This window comes from Ornithorhynchus anatinus, chromosome 18 (assembly GCF_004115215.2).
Source record: "Ornithorhynchus anatinus isolate Pmale09 chromosome 18, mOrnAna1.pri.v4, whole genome shotgun sequence".
NCBI lineage: Eukaryota > Metazoa > Chordata > Mammalia > Monotremata > Ornithorhynchidae > Ornithorhynchus > Ornithorhynchus anatinus.
Genome location: NC_041745.1, coordinates 29595074 through 29614582, shown reverse-complemented (window position 1 = coordinate 29614582; position 19509 = coordinate 29595074). Strand labels below are relative to the sequence as shown.

The 19509-nt window shown below is 43.8% G+C and overlaps 1 protein-coding gene across 1 annotated transcript in view; it reads left to right on the top strand.

Annotated features, from left to right (window-relative positions):
* Positions 1–19509, top strand: part of NWD2 (NACHT and WD repeat domain containing 2) — a gene marked incomplete at its 5' end in the record, with an annotated part of 50881 nt that overhangs the window by 17830 nt on the left and 13542 nt on the right. Inside the window, 2 exons of the mRNA XM_029046803.2 lie at positions 6664–6752; positions 14637–14753. Of these exons, the coding sequence (XP_028902636.1) occupies positions 6664–6752; positions 14637–14753 (206 nt within the window). The remainder of the gene's footprint in view (positions 1–6663; positions 6753–14636; positions 14754–19509) is intronic.

Sequence of the window (19509 nt, the reverse complement as noted above, 5' to 3'; positions counted from 1 at the left end):
CCTTGTTGGGGAGATAAGGGAAGGTGCCACTCTGATACCAGGGAGTCTATTTTACTTGCAGGAGAGCACATAGTAATTGCAATTTACTACTAATTTTTATATCTTCAATCTGGCATCTTCTGTATCTCTCCCTTCTTTGAAATAAGTCACCATTACACCCATGTTTCAGTGTTCCATCTGCGTTTGCCATAAGTGTGTTTAACTGCAGCTGGGACGAATTATGACAATGAAACAATAAAAGGAAGGATGGAACTCAACAATGGTCAGTGCCCACTGTGTCACCCCAGTCATCTTTAAACTAAACTGGCATTATGTGTATGTTGATTGTATAATTCATCAAGAGTGATTTCACATTCATGGATTCACTGAAAATGGTCAATTTATGCCAGAATGAATTTTTCTTTCAAAAGGGATTTACAAAATCGTTAGTAGGCCTGGCTGAGTCCAGATTGCTCTTTGGGAGAGGGCCATAGAGGTGCAGTAAAGAGGTGAGATGAACTTGGCCTGGGGTGCCCTGACTGACTGACTGGCTGGGCGAAAGAATCACATCAAACCTGCCCCATCAGTGACAAGGAACCAGATGTTCCCAAATAGATTTGTCCCTAGAAAGTGTGATTATAGTTGGACTGCCCCTGTCATCCATTTTGAGGTCAGCAGAGAGACTGGGAATTAATTGGATCAATTAAGGATATTTCCTAAGCACTCACTGTAAGCAGAACATTGTACTAAATGCTTGGGAGAGAACAATACAATAAAGTTGGTAGACACCAACCCTGCCCACAAGGAGCTTACAGTCTAGAATCTTATTTTGATTCACATGCACTACTTAATAATTCACTTGTTGGTTCATCTACTTGTCTGTGGTATTTATTATTTATAAACTGTTTATAAAGAAATAAGTATTTATACCTGTCAATTGTATTTATTAAGTACTTACTGAGTGCAGAGCACTGTACTAAGCACTTGGGAGTGAACACAGTAGAGCTACAAGGAATTTACAACCTACTGGATTGCCTAGTCTGGGCACTTGCTATTACTGTCTCTTTTTATAGTACTTGTTAAGTGCTTACGAGTGTCTTCTCTTTATTCTTCCCACTTCTTCCATTATTTGTAGATCATTTGTGTCTTCCAGTCTCTCCCTTAGATTATAAATTCCTTGGGGGGGGTTCATTTTATTTACTCTTGAATCTCAGGAGTCTAGTACAGTGCTCGGCACACAGGTGCTCAGTGAAGGCCATTGACTGACTGACTTACTGGCTGGTTGGAGACATAAATGACTCTCAGTTCTCTTTGAAATTCTGGCCTTCTGTCAGGCTGCACACAGAAGAACTTTTTCTAGTGAGGTTGAAGGGGAAAGATGCCAGGAAGGTCAAGCCAGAAGCAGGCCAGAAATCTCTATACAATTAACTTGTCTGCTGTGTGATCCTGGGCAACTCACTTAATTTTTCCTCTGACTTAGTTTCCTCATCCGTAAAATGGCGATTAAATCCTCCTCCTTCCAATACTTGACACATAGTAAGTGAAACCTGACACATAGTAAACATACTTGACACATAGTAAGCACTTAAATGCCATTTGAAAAAAAAAACTTCAGCCCCACCAAAGAGTGCAGATGAACCCATCAATATCTCAAAGCTATAATCTTGACAGAAGGCAAGCTCACTCTAATCATTTTTCTGACTATGCCTTCCACCAATGAGGGGGAAGCCTTTTGAAGTAAATAGGTCAAAATTGTGGAATCATAGGGTTCTGTGAGAAAGGGTTACAGTTCACTAAACTGCAATATAAGCTCCTTGAAGGCAGGAATTGGTCCATTAATTCTATTTTTCTAATCCCAAGTGCTTAGAATAGTGCTCTGCACATAGTAAGTACTCGATAAATGCCATAATACCATTGATCGATTGAAGGGTTCTTGGTGGGAGGAAAGCTGAGCATAGGGTTTCTCCAGTTTCTGTCCCAATAAGCACGGGTAGAGCCCTGCTTTGTGCCGTTTGGAACTGGCTCTCTTCCTGGGGACACGGGGCAGCCCTTCTATGGGAATCCACCTGATCATTTTGGCTAACAAAAGTGACTGGGAGAAAAGGTTAAGCGTGTAGTACAGTGCTCTGCACCTAGTAAGCACTCAATAAATATGATTGAATGAAAAGGCTGTTCATATTTTCAGGAAGCAACTGTGGTGATGGTGCTGAAAATGGGAATCCATTTCTGCCGGTTATGTTGTAAGAATGCTTTTCTAAACCATCTTTGGGTTTAACAAGGCTCCCCTGCTTTCTGAGAACTGGAATGGTGTATTAGTAAAACACAAGTTAGGAAGGAGTCGTGGATCTCTTTTGTGTGGTGAAACAAGTCTTCCTCGGGCCCAGAAAAAAGTATCACGACCGTCTGTTTCTGAAAGGTCTTCCCCACTCTGACCCGAAGAGATGCCTGGAGTAGAGTTCTAAAACAGAAGGGCTGGGCTCCAGTGACCTGGCCATTTGACCCTCAGCCCTGGGGCCAGCCACAGGGGGGTTACCTAAGCAGAGGGAATGTATGAAGATGGAGACAAACTCATCCCTGAAGATTTAATAGCAAAGAAGCTAATTGTCAAGGGAGAATTCAGTGCACAAAGAAGTGGAAACCCTGGAGACACAGGGACTCAGACTCTGCAGGATTGTAGACTGTCTCTAGCCTGTAAACTCATTGTGGATAGGAAACTTTTCTACCAACTCTGTTGCCTTGTACTCTTCCAAAAGCTTAGTAAAGAACTATGTACTCGATTGATGGATTGGTTGATGGATTGATTGATTGATTGATTGGAAAACAAAAGAGCAGTGGTTTGCTACTGCTCAGGGAAACTCAAATATCCTCTGGGTTTCCCCTGTCCCATGAAGGGTGTAGCCAAGATCTATGCAGACAGCATTTTGCCCATAGACTGGGTGGACTGAGTGATCTCAAGACTGTTCACATGTGTGGCCCTGTGGAGAGAGCACAGGACTGGGAATCAGGGAGGCCTGAATTGTAGTCCCTATTTCTCTGTCCCAACAGGAGCTCACAGTCTTAATCCCTGTTTTACAGATGAGGTAACTGAGGCACAGAGAAGTGAAGGGACAAGTAATTGAGCTGGGATTAGAACCCAAAATCTTCTGAGTTCTAGGCCTATGCGCTATCCATTAGGCCATGCTGTAAACTGTAAGCTTTCTGTGGGCAGGGATCGCCTCTTTTAACTCTGTTGTATTGTATTCTACCAAGCCCTTTGTACAGTGTTCTGTGCACAGGAAGGACTCAATAAATAATAATGATAATGGTATTGAGCACTTATTATGTGCTGAGCACTGTACTAACCACTGGAGTGGATACAAGCATATCAGGTTGAACACAGGCCCTGTCCCACATGGGGCTCACAGTCTTAACCCCCATTTTACAGATAGGGAACTGACGCACAGAGAAGTGAAGTGACTTGCTCAAGTTAAACACAGCAGACAATGCCAGGGCTGGGATCAGAACCCAGGTCCTACTGACTCCCCTATCCCCTAGGCCATGCTGTTTCTCTAAATACTGTTATTTGAGAATTGAGAATACCATTTTTGAGAAACTGAGAATTTCCCAGACGAGGCCCTCATTTCTCCATTTGCCCTCTCCTCTGTGTCAACTATTACCTTGGCTGTGAACCCCTTAAGAATTTTGATATTTACCCAGCTCCACAGTACTTATGTGAATATCTTTACACTCTACTATTTCCCCTACCCCTAATCTATTTTAATGTCTGTCTCTGGTATATTGTATAATCCCTGGTATATTGTACTTTCCCAAGGGCTTAGTACAGTGTTCTGCACCGATTAAGTGCTCATCCCAAGGGCTTAGTACAGTGCTCTGCACCCATTAAGTGCTCAATATTTTTGATTGATGGATGAGGAAAACCAGTGCAGGCAGTGCAGGAAGACAAATCAGTTCTCCCATTTGTACTGCAGGAGATTACTGGTTTGGGAGCACTAAGCGGTGCTTGAGAAGCAGGGAAGGACAACCCCATCATCCCGCTCATTCAGTGGTATCGACTGAGTCCTTACCGTGTGCAAACCAATGTACTAAGCACCAAGTGCCGTATTAATAAAGGCCTTGAACTTGGCAAGACCCTTTAAGGACAGACCAACCGACAGCTCCCGTATACTGGAGCAAATGCATTATCATCCTCTTCTACCTGCCCCTGGTCTTTAGCCCCAGAAAGATGACCCTTCAACCTTGTGGCTTCCTGCTGTGAGATAATGTTTCTCTGCCCAGTTCAGTCCGGTTTTAAACATATTATTCTTTCCCTCATCCAGATTTGTTGTTGCTATGAATCAGGTTATAGTTTATTTAATTAAACCAGCAATCTGTCATCCATCCTAATTAATCCATTCTATCTTAATTACTTTTCCATTTCCAAGCTGGGCATCATCCACTAACACAAATATAGGGATTTCTGAGTCATCCTGTGATGTCTCAGGTAGCCCAGAAACCCAGTGGGGCAGATGTAAAACCTTCCTACTGGAGTTCTCCTCAGGGTTGGAGAGAGGGGGTGGAAAGTGGTGGGGGACAGAGAGAGTGTCTTCCTGCTGGAACCAGAGGCTGGCAAGGGCCAGAGCACCCCAGGGAGCCATAACACTCTGCCCAAAGTCAAGCCATTTCCCCAGGTACGGTGGCTCTTGTGGTCGCACCCAGTGGAGCTGATACCAATCCTGAGAAGCCACGAGGCCTAGTGGATAAAGCACAGGCCTGGGAGTCACAATAATAATACTAATAACTGTGGTACCTGTTAAGCAATTACTATGTGTCAGCCACTGTAATAAGCACTGGAGTGGATACGATCAAATCGGGTTGGACACAATCCCTGTCCAATGTGGGACTCATGATCTCCATCCCCATTTTACAGATATGATAACCGAGCCCAGAGAAGCAAAGTGGCTTGCCCAAGGTCTCCCAGCAGACAAATGGCAGAGCTTGGATTAGAACCCATGACCTTCTGAGTCCCAGACCCATGCTCTATCCACTACACCACGCTACTTCCCTGGGTTCAGAAGATCCTAGGTTTGAATCCCGACTCTGTCATTTGTCTGCTGTGCAACTTTGGGCAAATCACTCCACTTCTCTGGGCCTCAGTTCCCTCAATTGTAAAATGGGGATTCATATTGTGAGCTCCATGTGAGAGATGGACTGTGTCCAACTTGATTAGCTTCCAACTACCCCAGCCTTAGTACAGTGCCTGGAACATAGCAAAGCACTTAACAAATGCCGTTAAAAAAAAATTGTCACCTAGTTCCATGGGTCCCAGACCGCTAAACTGTAAGCTCCTTTAGGGTAGGGTTCATGCCTACTTAATCGATTGAACTCTCCCAAATGTTGAATACAGTGCTCTGCACAGAGTAGGTGCTCAGTAATACCAATGATTTAGTTGCTTTCCACGGTATCCAGCTGGTGCTTACTCTTCACCCATTTCTTTAGGAAGGTCGAGGCTTAAGACCAAGTGGTTTCTCTAGCTCTGTTCCTGCCTTCCATCTCCATACTAAAGCAGACTGTGACATATGCTAGGTATACACAGATTCACACATATTTAGGCACTATGGAAATACACGAATAACACATGGGGAGGCACACAAACACATATACAGAAATATTTATGATGTATTTGTGACAAGAAAGCAGTGTTGCCTAGTGGATAGAACATGGGCCTAGAGTCAGAAGCCTGGGTTCTAAACCTGGCTGTGCCACTTGTCTGCTGTGAGACCTTGGGCAAGTCACTTCACTTCTCTGTGCCTCTCTAAAATGGGCATTAAGACTGTGGGTACATTGTGGGGCAGGGACTATGACCAACCTGATTAGCTTGTATATACCTGCAATTAGAACAGTGCCTGGCACATAGTAAGCTCTTAACAAATACCACACAAAAAGTACACATTTTCCCCAGAAACGCAGAGAAAGGCAGAAAAACAAGACAAGAATAGGCTTTCACCATCATTTGCACACTGACCCAGATATACTCGAAATAGCATTCCCATTTTAAATTTGCTCTGTCCTTAAAATAGTTGACAAACTATTCACTTTAAAAAAGCTATGAAAAATCTGAGCTTTAAACAATTTATCATTTACTCAGTAACTCCAACAGCCCAGTTCACTCCCCAGGTTCATTTTACACAGTGTTTTCCCAATAATTCCAAGAAATAATGATAATAATATTATTATCACTACTGTACTTTTTAGGTATGACCTATGTACCAAACACTGTACTAAGCACTGGGGTAGATTCAAGACATTCAGGGCATACGTAGTCCCTGTCCCATTCGGGGCTCTCACTCTAACATGGCGGGAGTTGGATGTAGCTCCCATCTCACAGATGAGAAAGCCAGTCTCTTGGTTTCCCCATCTTCATGAAGGTTTGGCTTAAGGGGTAACTCCTCTCTCAGTCAGTCAGTCAATTATATTTATTGAGCACTTACTTTGTGCAGAGCAGTACTAAGAGCTTGGGACCGTACAATATAACAATATAGCAGACACATTCCCTGCTTACAATGAGTATACAGTCTAGAGGGGCAACCCCCAGTTGCTGCCCACGATGCTGGTCTGTTCAACTCTGTGTTGAACTATTTGTGTTCAACAAATAGTCCACTGTTAGGTTACATTGCTGGCTAATTGTGCTTCTTCTTCTCTACTCAGATACTGGAGCTGAAAGACAAGCCCTGAGAGAAAATGTCTACCCTAAACTGAGAGAATTCTGCAGAGAAAACTATGGCTTGGAATTCCAGGTAAATGTGATGTCATCCTCTCATTTCACTCTGACAACTGACTGTGATCCTGTAATGATTTGGGGCAGTAAAAGGCAATGCGCTACAATAGATATTCACTCTGCCCCCAAACCCGCAGCACTTATGTACATATCTTTACATTTTATAAGATTAATTATTTATTCATATCAGTGTCTGTCTCCCCATCTAGACTGTAAGCTCATTATGTCGTGGGTAGAGAACGTGTCTCCCAACTCTGTTATATTGTACTCTCCTAAGCTCTCAGTACGGTGCTCTGAGCCCAGTAAGGGCTCAATAAATGCAATTGATTAATTGACTGATTGATGGCATAGTAGCAGACCTTCGCCACTTGCCTGCTGAGTGACCATGGGCAAATCACTAAAACCCTCAGGGCCTTAGTTTCTTCATCTGTAAAATAAGGATAATAGCACCTGCATTCCTGCCTACCTCACAAGGTTGTGGTGTGAGCAAAAATGTGGTAATATGAGAGCGCTTTGGCAATAAAAATGCCATTCAAAAGCCAAAATATCACTTTCATTATTGATAGCATTTATTGAGTGTGCACTTGGTGCGGTGCACTGTACTAGGTGCTTGGGAAGAACAAAATGATGAAGTGACATGCTCCCTACCCACAAGGAGCTAATTCTAACAGGGGAGACAAACATAAAAATGTATACGACTCGAGTGGTTTAGCTAATTGAGAACACATATGTAGTAAATTGGGAATACATACGTTTATAAGTACAAAGTAGAGGGTAAATAGGTTCTTAAGTACTAGAGCTAGCCAAAGGTGCTGGCAAATCAATTGGGGAAGGACTTGTTGGAAGAGATGTTATTTTAGGAAGGTTTTGGATGTGGGGAGAGCTGTAATCTGTCAGATTGGAAAGGCAAGGGAGGGAAAATAGGAATCTTTCCTCCAAACAAGAGATCACCCCTCTTTCCTAGCCTAACTCGAGTAATACTTCCATCCCATTATGTTTTTCCTGTGATATATTTCTATATCATCCAGTTTTTCTTCATCATTTCCATCCTTATCACAGCAGTCCTGACCAAGTCCTGGAGTGCTTAAGTAGGCATTTGGGGAATTGACAAAAATAACAGAACTTAAAAGTAGCATGGCCTAGGGGAAAGAGCAAGTGCTTGGAAGCCAGAGGATCTTGGTTCTAATCCTGGCTCCACCACATATCCACTGTGTGGCCTTAGCCAAGTCACTTAATTTCCCTGTGCCTCTGTCCCTCATCTGCAAAATGGGGGTTCAATATCTTGTTCCCTCCTACTTAGAATTTGAGCCCCAAATGGAACCTGATGATCTTGCATTTATCCCAGTGCTTAGTATAGCGCTTAACAAATACCACAGTTATTATCCCTGGCCCTCTGGGAGATTGCAGTCTAAAAGGAGAGATGAGGAAGCGGAAATAGATAAAAACACAAAAGTTATAACAGCATGAGGAGCCCAAGTAGATTAATAAACCAGTAACAAATAAAAAGTTGGTGAATAGGGAATCTGAAGAGGCTAAGGAGCATGGAGTGGGTATAAGAGACATTTAATTAGGGAAGACCTCCTGGAGGAGGTGACCTTTTCTGAGGTTTGGAAGGAGAGGAAAGGCTTTAATGTCAAAGTAATATAAGGCTCTTTCATTCATCAAAGAAATGCCAACCAAAGGAGGTGGTTTGGGATTCAAGAGCTCAGAGTTCAGGCAGAGATGACATTAGTTTCCATCAGTAATTCTGTTTGCCAGGGGACAAATATGGCCCACAAACTCAGAGCATATATTTGGAGTCCAATTATTTTTATAAATTAGTAAATAATAAGTCCAATTACTTATTTTATAAAGAAAATCAAACCTAAAACTGATGGCAGCCTTTTTTATGGTATTTGTTAAGCACTTACTAGAAGCCAGGCACTGTACTAAGCACTGAGGTTAATACAGCTAATCAGATTGAACACAGTCCATATCCCACATGCACTCACAGTCTTATTTTATAGATGAGGTAACTGAGGCACAGAATAGTGAAGTGACTTGCCCAAGATTACACAGCAGACAAGTGGCAGAATTAGGATTAGAACCCAGGTCCTTCTGTCTCCCAGGTCCGTGCTCTACCCACTAGACCATGCTGTCTTCTGCCTGATCCACATGTAGATCTCACATGTTCCCTAAGATCCCCTCCGCCTGGCTACTTAATGCAAAGTGCAAAGGCCACAACTGTGAGGACAAAAATGCCCTTGGAGTTTGGAGAGGAGCGTGGCCCAGAGGAAAGAACTTGGGTCAGGGAGTCAGAGGACCTCAAGGTTCTAATCCCATTTGCTTGTTGCGTGATGTTGGGCAAGTCACCTAATTTTTCTGTGCCTCAGTTCTCTCACCTGTAAAATGGAGATTAAATGTCTATTCTCTCTCCTACTTAGACTATGAGCCTGACGCGGGACAGGGACAGGGTCTGACCAATTTAACTCGTAACTACCCCAGCACTTAGAACAGCATTTGACACCTAATAAGACCTTGACTCCACTCTCAGGGACTCACCTGCAGAATTTCCAGTACTCTACCAGTCTCGACTATGGGAGGGAGAATCAAGCAGAGGCCTGTCCATTCCATTCCTAGCTTGGGCAGTGGCTAGAGAGTGGAAGGCCATCTGCTGCAAGTCGAAATTCACCTGTGCTGGGCAGCAGCCACATGGGAGAGAGTCTAGGACAGAGATTCCCTTTACTGCGCAGAAGGAGGCAATGAAACCACTTCCGTATTTTTATGGAAAATAGAAAACTCTATGGATACACTACTAGAATGATTGCATATGGAGGTGGAGCGTTTTGGGAACGATGTGCCCACGGTGTCACTATGGGTCGGAGAAGACTCGACAGCATAAGGCAAGAACTCCTTGACAAATACTTTAAAAAAAAAAAACTTGGCCAGAAGTCAATATGCTTCTTTCCAGGGAAGAGTCTCAACTTCCCTGACATTTTCCAGTTTGCTGGCTTAATATTTTAAAAGTTATGAACTGGATTCCCAGATCATCCTCCAGTGAACAGCTATCATGAAAAGCATATTGAACCGCCCATCACTAGTCCCCATTTATTTGATAAATCGGTAACTTAAATTTAATCCATTACAATATGTCTGGGGTCCCAGCATCTGGTGCTGCTGATAACTGGATCTCAATTGTTCAAAAACATCAGATCTGTCAGCTTTCCCAAAGTGTCAGATATACTCCTATAGGGCTTAGACACCAATGTTGGGGAAACAACTCAGCCTACATTAATCCCATTTCTGATTTAATTTTCCTTCGTGTCATTCATTAATATGCTTTGCCCTTGAACTATAGTCAAAAACCTGTGAAAAAACAGAGTCCTATTTAGGAGTAAGAAGAAACGGTTAGACTGACCAAAGTATGGTGGTTGTAGGTTTTAATTTGGCACATTCTATTCATCATTCGCTTAGGGGCTATTTGGGGCTATTTGTACTATTCTGGGTTTTTCCAGAAGTGAGAAGCTCATTTATAATAATGTATTTCCTCAGGATGTTTGGTCAAACTGTTAATTGGTTCATGTCCATTACCGTGTTCCTGGGTCCATGAATTCACTGGGCACAGAGTCAAACGACTGAGCAATGCCCAGTAGGCAGGGAAAGGAGTCCAGAAGACTGATTCCCATCGGGACAGTCATCACAAGGCTTGGCTTCTCATTTGCCCTGGGTTTGGGGTTCTGCCGACTTCAGCTATCTGCAGGGAACCCTGGAACAAATAAACACCCCTGAAAAGTCTTCCAAACATGGACTCCCTCCCTTTTCACCTCCTGCAGAGTAATAATGACAGTAATTGTACTTGTTCAGTCCTTACTTTGTGCCAAACACTGAAGTGAGAACTGGGGTGGAGACAAAATAAGCAGATCAGGCACAATCCCTGTCTCACGCTAGGACTGGAGAGACAACAGTATCCCCACTTTACGGATGAGGAAAGTGAGGCCCAGAGAAGTTAAATGATTTGCCCAAGTTTACCCAGAAAAACCAGGATTAGAATGCAGGTCCTCTCACGCCCAGGCCCATTAATTTTCCACTAAGCAGAACAATGTCCTCCCAACTTCATAGACCTGTGAAAATCACATCTCCTCCAAGAAGCCTTCCCTGGCTAATTATCTCATCTCCTCATCTCACTTCCCTTCCAACTGCATCATCTATGTGCCTGAGTTCATCCCCCTAAGCACCGTCATTCATTCAATCATATTTATTGAGCACTTACTGTGTGCAGAGCACTGTACTACGCATTTGGCAAGTACAATTCAGCAACAAATAGAGACAATCCCTCCCCAACAATGGGTTCACAGACTAAAATAATAATAATAATGTTGGTATTTGTTAAGTGCTTACTATGTATCAAGCACTGTTCTAAGCACTGGGGTAGATACAAGGTTATCACATTTTCCCATGTGGGGCTCATAGTCTTAATCCCCATTCTTCAGATGAGGCAACTGAGGCACAGAGAAGTTAAGTGACTTACCCAAAGTCACACAGCTGACAAGTGGGATTCAAACCTACGACTCCTAAACCCGTGCTTCTCTGGCACATATCATTAAACTCAGACACTTTCCCTAAATGGAGTTCATTTTAGTGTCTGTCTACCCAAACCACTCTGAAATCTGCCACAGTTTCCAGCCACACAATGTCCTCTGAGAATGGATTTCAAGCACCTCTTCCCACATTGGTGAAGGTGGCTCCAGAGGAAATGGAATGGGTGAGATGGTGAAAGAGGCAGGGTGGTCTAGTGGAAAGAGCACAGAGTGAGAGGACCTGAGTTCTAATCCTGCTCTGCCACTGGTTTGTTCTGTGACCTTGGACAAGTCACTTAACTTCTCCATGCTTCAGTTTCTTCCATCTACAAAATGGGATTCAATCCCTATTTTCCCTTCTCCTTAGACTCTGAGCCCCCTGTGGGGCTGGGACTGTGTCCAACCTGATTGTCTGTACCTCCCCTAGAACTTAGTACAGTGCTTGGCACCACATAGTGAGTGCTTCACCAATATCATCATCATCATCACCACCATGCGTCTTGCCAAGCTTAACCACCAGACTGGACCCATGTTTCTTATTCACTGAGTGACAGGTCACACTCAGACCACAAAAGAAACAGACTTAGTCCCTAGAGCTTCATTCAGCTCAACAATACAGCCCCATTTTTCATCCACAAACCTAAACAGATTCCTGATCTCATCCTCCCCAATACTGTACCACTTTCAGAAGTGAAAGGGTTTCTGCCTGGTGTCTGGGAAATGGATTGCCTAAAGATCTGGATATGACAATGATAACATTGCTAATAATGATATAACACTTGTATTTGTTAGGCAATGGGGCGTGGCTTAGTGGAAAGTTCTGGGAGTCAAAAGGACGTGGGTTCTCATCCCAGCTCTGCCACTTGGCTACTGTGTGACCTTGGACAGATCACTTAACTTGTCTGTGCCTCAGTTACTTCATCTGTAAAAAGGGGATTAAGACTGTTCTTAATCCCAGGAGAGGTGTCTGTGGTGGGTTTTTTCCATGCGATGGAGGCAAGAAGCAACTGGATGGTATTATCTGTGCCAGGGGGAGAAACTGAAAGCAAATCCTGGCCCAAGCTAGTTTCTCAGGACCTATGAGGTGGAGGATTTTCAAGGGAGAAAAACCTTTTGGAAACCTCCAATCTCCAGTCCCTTGCGATCAATAAATGCCGGTGGACAGTCATTTGGTTTGGTTTGGAGGGCAGATCCTTGCACTGCTGTTTCTCAGATATATGACTTTGATAGTCATAAGAATGTACTCCAGTCTACTTTAGCCACATAATGATGAGCATGAGCAATTAGGTCCCTCAGAACCATCCTTCTTGCCTTTGAATCGGCTGGATTTCAGTGAAAAGACTGCAAATCAGATTACTCTCTCTGGCTTTTGAGCTTAATGATGAGACACGCAGAGGCACATAAACTGTCCTGCCATCAACTTAGTCCTTAGTTAGATGGCGAATCAGATTTCAGCTATTATACAAGCGAGACATTAAACACGGCCAAACTGCATTGTTTAAAGATGTTCTCATAAATCTTGTCTCGGTAAACAGCTCAGGAGAGAAGAATTCAAAGTGCTTTTTTGTCCATTACTGACTGTGAGGAAATCACATGATCCATTGCCTGCCACACTAGTGCCTGAGTTTGTGGTGAAGGGGGATCACATTCAGATTCTCTTTGACCCTCTGCTGCCAGGGCTGCCCATCGGAGGTTTAGATCAATTGTAAAGCTTCTCTTGACACTTTGAAAACTTTTCCCCTCCACACTGCGCCTGCCCAGCTCTCCCTCTATCAATCAATTGTATTTATTGAACACTTACTATGTGCAGAGCACTATACCACATAATTAGCAGCTTACAGTCTAGAGAGGGTTTATCCCTCTCAAATGTGAATACTTGTTCCCTTCTCCATTAGCCAGGCTATTACTAAACTTGTTTCCTACACCCTCACCATCATCATGAATGGTGAGACATCATCATTGACATCATCATCTTCATCAATGACATCATCATCATCACTAGAACACTGGACTAGGTGCCTTATGACTACCAAATACTGTACTGGACTCCGGTGTAATAGGCAGCCCTATATTCAGAAAAGACTGTACCCCTGGGAGTTTCCTGGTTGAGGACAAACCTGCAATGCCAACAAGAAGGGAGCGATTCTCTTTGACCAAAAGAGAAACAAGGAGGCAAAAGAGAAAACAGCACCAGGCCCTACAAATAATAAGCACCAGAACACAACAGACAACATTTTTGTGTGTCCAATGTGTTCAGAACTGTAGGTCTGACATAAGCCTTTTCAGCCTCACACACACATGCACTCTTTCTTTTTAATGGTATTTATTAGGTGCTTACTATTTGCCAGGGTAGATAACCAGGTAGAACACAGTCCCTGTCCCACATGGGGCTCCCAATCTAAGTAGGAGGGAGTAAGATTTAATTCTAATTGACAGTTGAGGGAACTGAGGCCCAGAGAAGTTAAGTGAATTTCCCAAGGTCACAAAGCAGGCAAGTGGCAGAACCAGGATTAGAATCCAAGGCCTCTGATTCGCAAGCCTGTGCTCTTTCCCCTAGGCAACACTGCTCCCCTAGGTGAACTTCAGTGTCAGTGGACATGACAAGGTTCCTACCTTTGAGGAGCTTACAATCCAGTAAGGGAAACAGACAGTTATAGATTGTATAGATACAATGGGAACAAGAGGGAAAGCATAGAGACTTGGTTAGCAACAAAAGAAACAAAGAAAGAAATCATGAATAAACTTGTGGAATAAATACGTTGTTATTCACTAAGTGTTGAGGGTGACTGATGAAAATACCTGCTCAGGGAGGTGGCATTTTTAATTAAGGACAGCCTCATGGATGAGGTAGCTTTTCTGGAGACTCTGGAGGTGGGGAGGGCTGGGCTTGGTAAATTCAATGGAGAAGGAAATTTCAGGCAGTGGGGAGACTTTCCACAATCAGTCTTATTTACTGAGTGATTACTGTGTGCAGAGCACTGTATTAAGTGCTTGGGCAAGTACACTTTAACAGAGTTTGTAGACACCTTCCCTGCCCACAAGGAGCTGCAGTCTAAGGGAGTACAATGTAGCTCCTTGTCTGATCTTCTCCTGAGAAGCTGAAATCTCAATACCATTATTTTAAAAAGGAAACTCTTCAGCTGTAAGCTTTCCACAATAAAACTTTTCCCTTCACTCCATCCCTTTTTTCGCAGCATATGGAAACATGACCAGACCTGACTCTCCTTAGCTAGAGGTGCCGAGGAAATCATAGCGTGATTACCACTAAGGAAAAACACACAAGGAAAGCCTCCTCCGTTACATCATTCCAAAAGCTAAATCCATGCCATTTTGTCATTGACTTCCAGGTCATAGACTTGTACTGGGGAATCGAGCCAGAAGAATGGGACAGTCCAGAGTTGCAGAAGACACGGATGAGGCTCCTGGAAGATTGCTTGAAAACTTCTGCAGGTCCATGTTTTGTTGTGGGTATAAAAATGATGCTTTCCATTGATTCACTAGCATAGCGCTGATTGATGTTCACTGGTTGAAGTGTTTTCCTGCAAAGATGTGTTTTCTTTTATTTATAAAATGTCTTCCCCCTTTCCATCTGTATGGTGAAACATTCCCACTCCCACCTGGAGTCTCTCACGCCCAGTTCCGCAAGTCGGCTGATGCTCTAAGGGGGTCACGGAGGTGACTGTCTTTGTGAGGGGCCATGTTGGAAGATCTTTATGGGTTCATCCAGTGGGTCCCCTTGGCCGTGAATGGGGCCACAGGGTTTTCTGTGGGAATTCGGCCCCGCCTCTGGCCTGGGGGCCCAGTGGCACCTGCCGCATTGGGTTCAGAGGGAGCGGTTCCGGGTGAGGAAGGTGTAGTTGTAGTAACAGAAATAGTACTAGTGGAAGTTAGTAGCAGCAGCAGTGGTAAGAGTCATAATAGTTGCAGTGGTAATAATAATAATAATTATGTTGGTATTTGTTAAGTGCTTACTATTTGCCGAGCACTGTTCTAAGCACTGGGGTAGATACGAGGTCATCAGATTGTCCCACCTGAGGCTCACAGTCTTCATCCCCATTTTCCAGATGAGGTCACTGAGGCACCGAGAAGTGAAGTGACTTGTCCAAAGTCACACAGCTGACAGATGGTGGAGCCTGGATCAGAACCCATGACCCCTGACTCCTAAGCCCGGGCTCCTTCCACCGAGCCACGCTGTGTAGAAGATGTAATAGTAGTAACAGAAGTAGTAGTAGTAGTAGTAACAGGATTTATTGAGCACCTACTGTGTGTGGTGTCCTATACCAGGTGCTTGTGAAGTCCAGGAATAAAAAAAAAGTGGCTCATTTCCTGCTCCTAAGGAGCTTACACTCTAACAGGGGAGACAGACATGGAAATATTTACAAGTTGAGTGGTCACACACAGCAGTGAGATGGAAACAGAGGGCTTGTTGATGGCATGTACCAGACACCCAAAGTCAACTTAGTTGGGAATACAGGCTGGAAGTCAACGCAGACAGATTATGGTATTAATAATAATGATAGAAATAATAATAATAATAGTTGGGGTTTTGTTAAGAGTTTCCTAAATGCCTAGCACTGTACTTTTTTATGGTATTTGTTAAGTGCTTACTATGTGCCAGGCACTGAAGTAAGCGCTGGGGTTGATACAAGTTAATCGCCAGACTACTTGTTTTGTTTTGTTCTGTTTTGCTTTGCTGTCTCCCCCGTTTAGACTGTGAGCCCGTCATTGGGCAGGGATTGTCTCTATCTGTTGCCAAATTGGACATTCCAAGTGCTTAGTACAGTGCTCTGCCCATAGTAAGTGCTCAATAAATACTACCGAATGAATGAATGAATCAGATTGGACACAGTCCCTGCCCCACATGGGGCTCACAGTCTTAATCCCTATTTTACAGATGAGGTAACTGAGGTACAGAAAATTTAAGTGACTTACCCAAGGTCCCATAGCAGACAAGTGGCAGAGCCAGAATTAGTACCCAGGTCCTTCTGACTTTCAGGCCCATGGTCTATCCACTAGACCACACTGCTTCTTGTTCTTAGAGCTGGGGTAGGTACAAGATAATCAGGTTGCACCATCCCTGTCCCGCTTGGGGCTCTTGTAGTAAGGTTCCCAGGCACATTGCTCCTTTTTAATATGGGCTGTTCTGAGCCTGTTGGATGGTCCAGGAAATCACCAAGAAACAGAGCTGGAGTGGTAGAGAAGTGCTGCTGCCTTCACAAATCTGTTGTCATCTCCGGGGAAGCAGTATTAGTGAATAGACCAGGGGCCTGGGAGTCAGAAGGTTATGAGTTCCAATCCTGGCTCTGCCACTTGTCTTCTGTGTGACCTTGGGCAAGTCACTTTACTTCTCTGGGCCTCAGTTCCCTCATCTGTAAAATGAGGATTGAGACTGTGAGCCCTGTGTGGGACACGGAGTGTGTCCAACCTGATTTGCTTATATCTACTCCGGCGCTTAGTACAGTGTAGAAGCAGTGGGGATTAAGACTGTGAGCCCCACATGGGACAACCTGATTACCTTATATCTACCCCAGCGCTTAGAACAGCGCTTGGCACATAGTAAGTGCCTAACAAATACCATCATCATCATCATCATCATTATTATTATTATTGTTACAATGCCTGGAACACAGTAAGAACTTAACAAAAGCCATAATTATTATAATTATTAATAACTACTGACACAGTATTAGTAGTAATGAATTGCGAACATCTTGAGGGCAGGGATGGTGTCTACTAACACTATTATACTCTACCCAGCACTTAGTACACTGTCCTGCACTGAGTATGTTCCAATTCTTAATTAATAATCTGTAAAATGGGGAGTCATTTCCTCTTCTCCTTCCTACTTAAACCTTGAGCTAGTACGGGGTAGGGACTGTGTCTGACTTTTATCTACTCCAGTGCTCAGCACCTAGTAAGGACCTAACAAACAGTACAATTATTATTATAATCTGGATGAGTTCTAAGTCCAGTCCAGCGTTTCCTATATTAAATCATTTCTGCTCTTTTTTATACCTAGCAATCTCTTTTCCCTGGAAGGGAAATTACTTGCCGATTAATATGATAATTGTTGTATGGGGATGTGTGCTAATTCTGTTGGATTGTGCTTTCCCATGTGCTTCGTACAGTGCTCTACACATAGTAAGCACTCAATAAATACAATTGACTGATTTAAGCCCTTACTAGATGCCGAGCATTGAACTAAGCACTTATTACAGCACTCTAAGCAGCACCGTAAATTAGAAAAGTAACGTGGTCCCGTGGATAGAGCACAGGCATTCAGAAGGATCTGGGTTCTAATTCCAGGCCATGTGTGACCTTGGGTAAGTCATTTAACTTCTCTGAACTTCAGTTCAGTCATCTATAAAATGGGGATTCAGACTGTGAGCTCCACGGGGGACAGGGACCATGTCTGCCCTGATGAGCTTGTATCTATTCCAGCACGGCATACAAAGTAAGTGTTTAGCAAATACCAAAAAAAATTAAAAAATATTGCTGATTTATTTATTGATCGATACAAAATAATCAGGTCGGACACAGTCCCTGTCCCACACGGGGCTCACAGATTTTACCGGTCCAAAGTCCAGGAGTGTCAACTGGTTGTGGGCAGAATATGTGTCTGTTTACTGTTGTACCATACTCTCCCAAGCGTTAAGTACAGTGCTGTGCACACGGTAAGGGCTTAATAAATAAGATTGACTGATGAGGTTCAGACAGAGTTGGAAGATTTCCCTCGAGGTCTTGTCTTCAAGCCTTCCCTGGGAAAATGGATTGAAATCCCTTTGTAGAAATGCTGCGGTTCCATCTAGTGGCCTGGTTGAAGGCAGTCCCTGTTTGCGGCTCCCTAGGCCTCAATGTCCGACGGGGATTTATATCTGAGATGACCAAAAGACGGCATGGCTGGCGGGGATCTAACTGATGCATCCTTCTCAGAAAACCAATGATGTTGACGGTATTTGCTAAGCGCTTACCGTATGTCAAGTACTGTTCTAAGAGCTAGGGTAGGTACAAGCTAATCGGGTTGGACACGGGCCCTGTCTCTCATCGGGCTCACAGTCATAATCCCCATTTTACAGATGACTGAACTGAGGCACGGAGAAAAGAAGCGACGTGCCCCAAGTCACCCATCAGACAAGTGGAAGAGCCGGGATTGTTTTCCTTTGGTGTGGGAAATGTTTCCGATGGTACTGGGGAAGGTGCTTACAATCCACTGGACTGAATGACCCCCTAATAATTGTAGTACTTGATATGCCCTTACAGTGAGCCAAGCCCTATTCTGAGTGCTGAGGTAGATACAAGATAACCAGGTCGGACACAATTCCTGGCCCACACAGCGCTCACAGTCTTAAAATGGAGGAAGAACAGCTATCGAGTCCCCATTTTACAAAGATACTGAGGCACAGAGAAGTTAAGGGACATTCCCAAGGCCACCCAACAGTCAAGTGGCAGAGCTGCAATTAGAACTCAGGTCCTCTGACTCCCAGTCCCGCATTCATTTCACTAGGGCACACTTCCTTTTCTTCTGTTTTGAAATAGCATTGTAAGCACTTACTATGTGCCAGGCACTCTACTAAGCGCTGTGGTAGATACGAGCAAGTCAGGTTGGACACAGTTCATGTCCAACATGGGGCTCACAGTCTTAATCCCCATTTTACAGATGAGGGAACTGAGTGTCAGAGAGTTGTGACATATCAAGTGACACACATTTCGCTCTAATACCGAATTACATTCTCCCCATCTTCAAAGCCCTAGTAAAATCACATCCCTTCCAGGAAGCCCTCCCTGAGTAATCTTTCATTTCCCCACTATGTTTTCCCTTCTCTTGGCATCACCTATGCCCTTGAGTTCTCACCCACTAAACACTAACTTCACCTTCCACCCCCACAGCATCTATCTGTACATCTTTATATCCAGTTGCTTCCCCTACCTATAATTTATTTTAATGTCCTTCTCCCCCCACCTTGTAAGCTCCTTGAGGGCAGATCTTGTATCTATATTAAGCTATTGTACTTTCCCAAGTGTTTAGTAAAGTGCTCAGCACAAAGTAGTCAATAAATAAATAAATAAATCAACCATTGATTGTTTGACAGGGGGCGGGGAGGGGCACAAGGATTAAAGCACAAACCTGACAATCTCACAGTTCCTCATAAAGGCGGACCAACAAGTCACGGCCGGACCAACAAGTCACGGCCCTTGTGGTGGGAGACAGTGTAGTTGGAA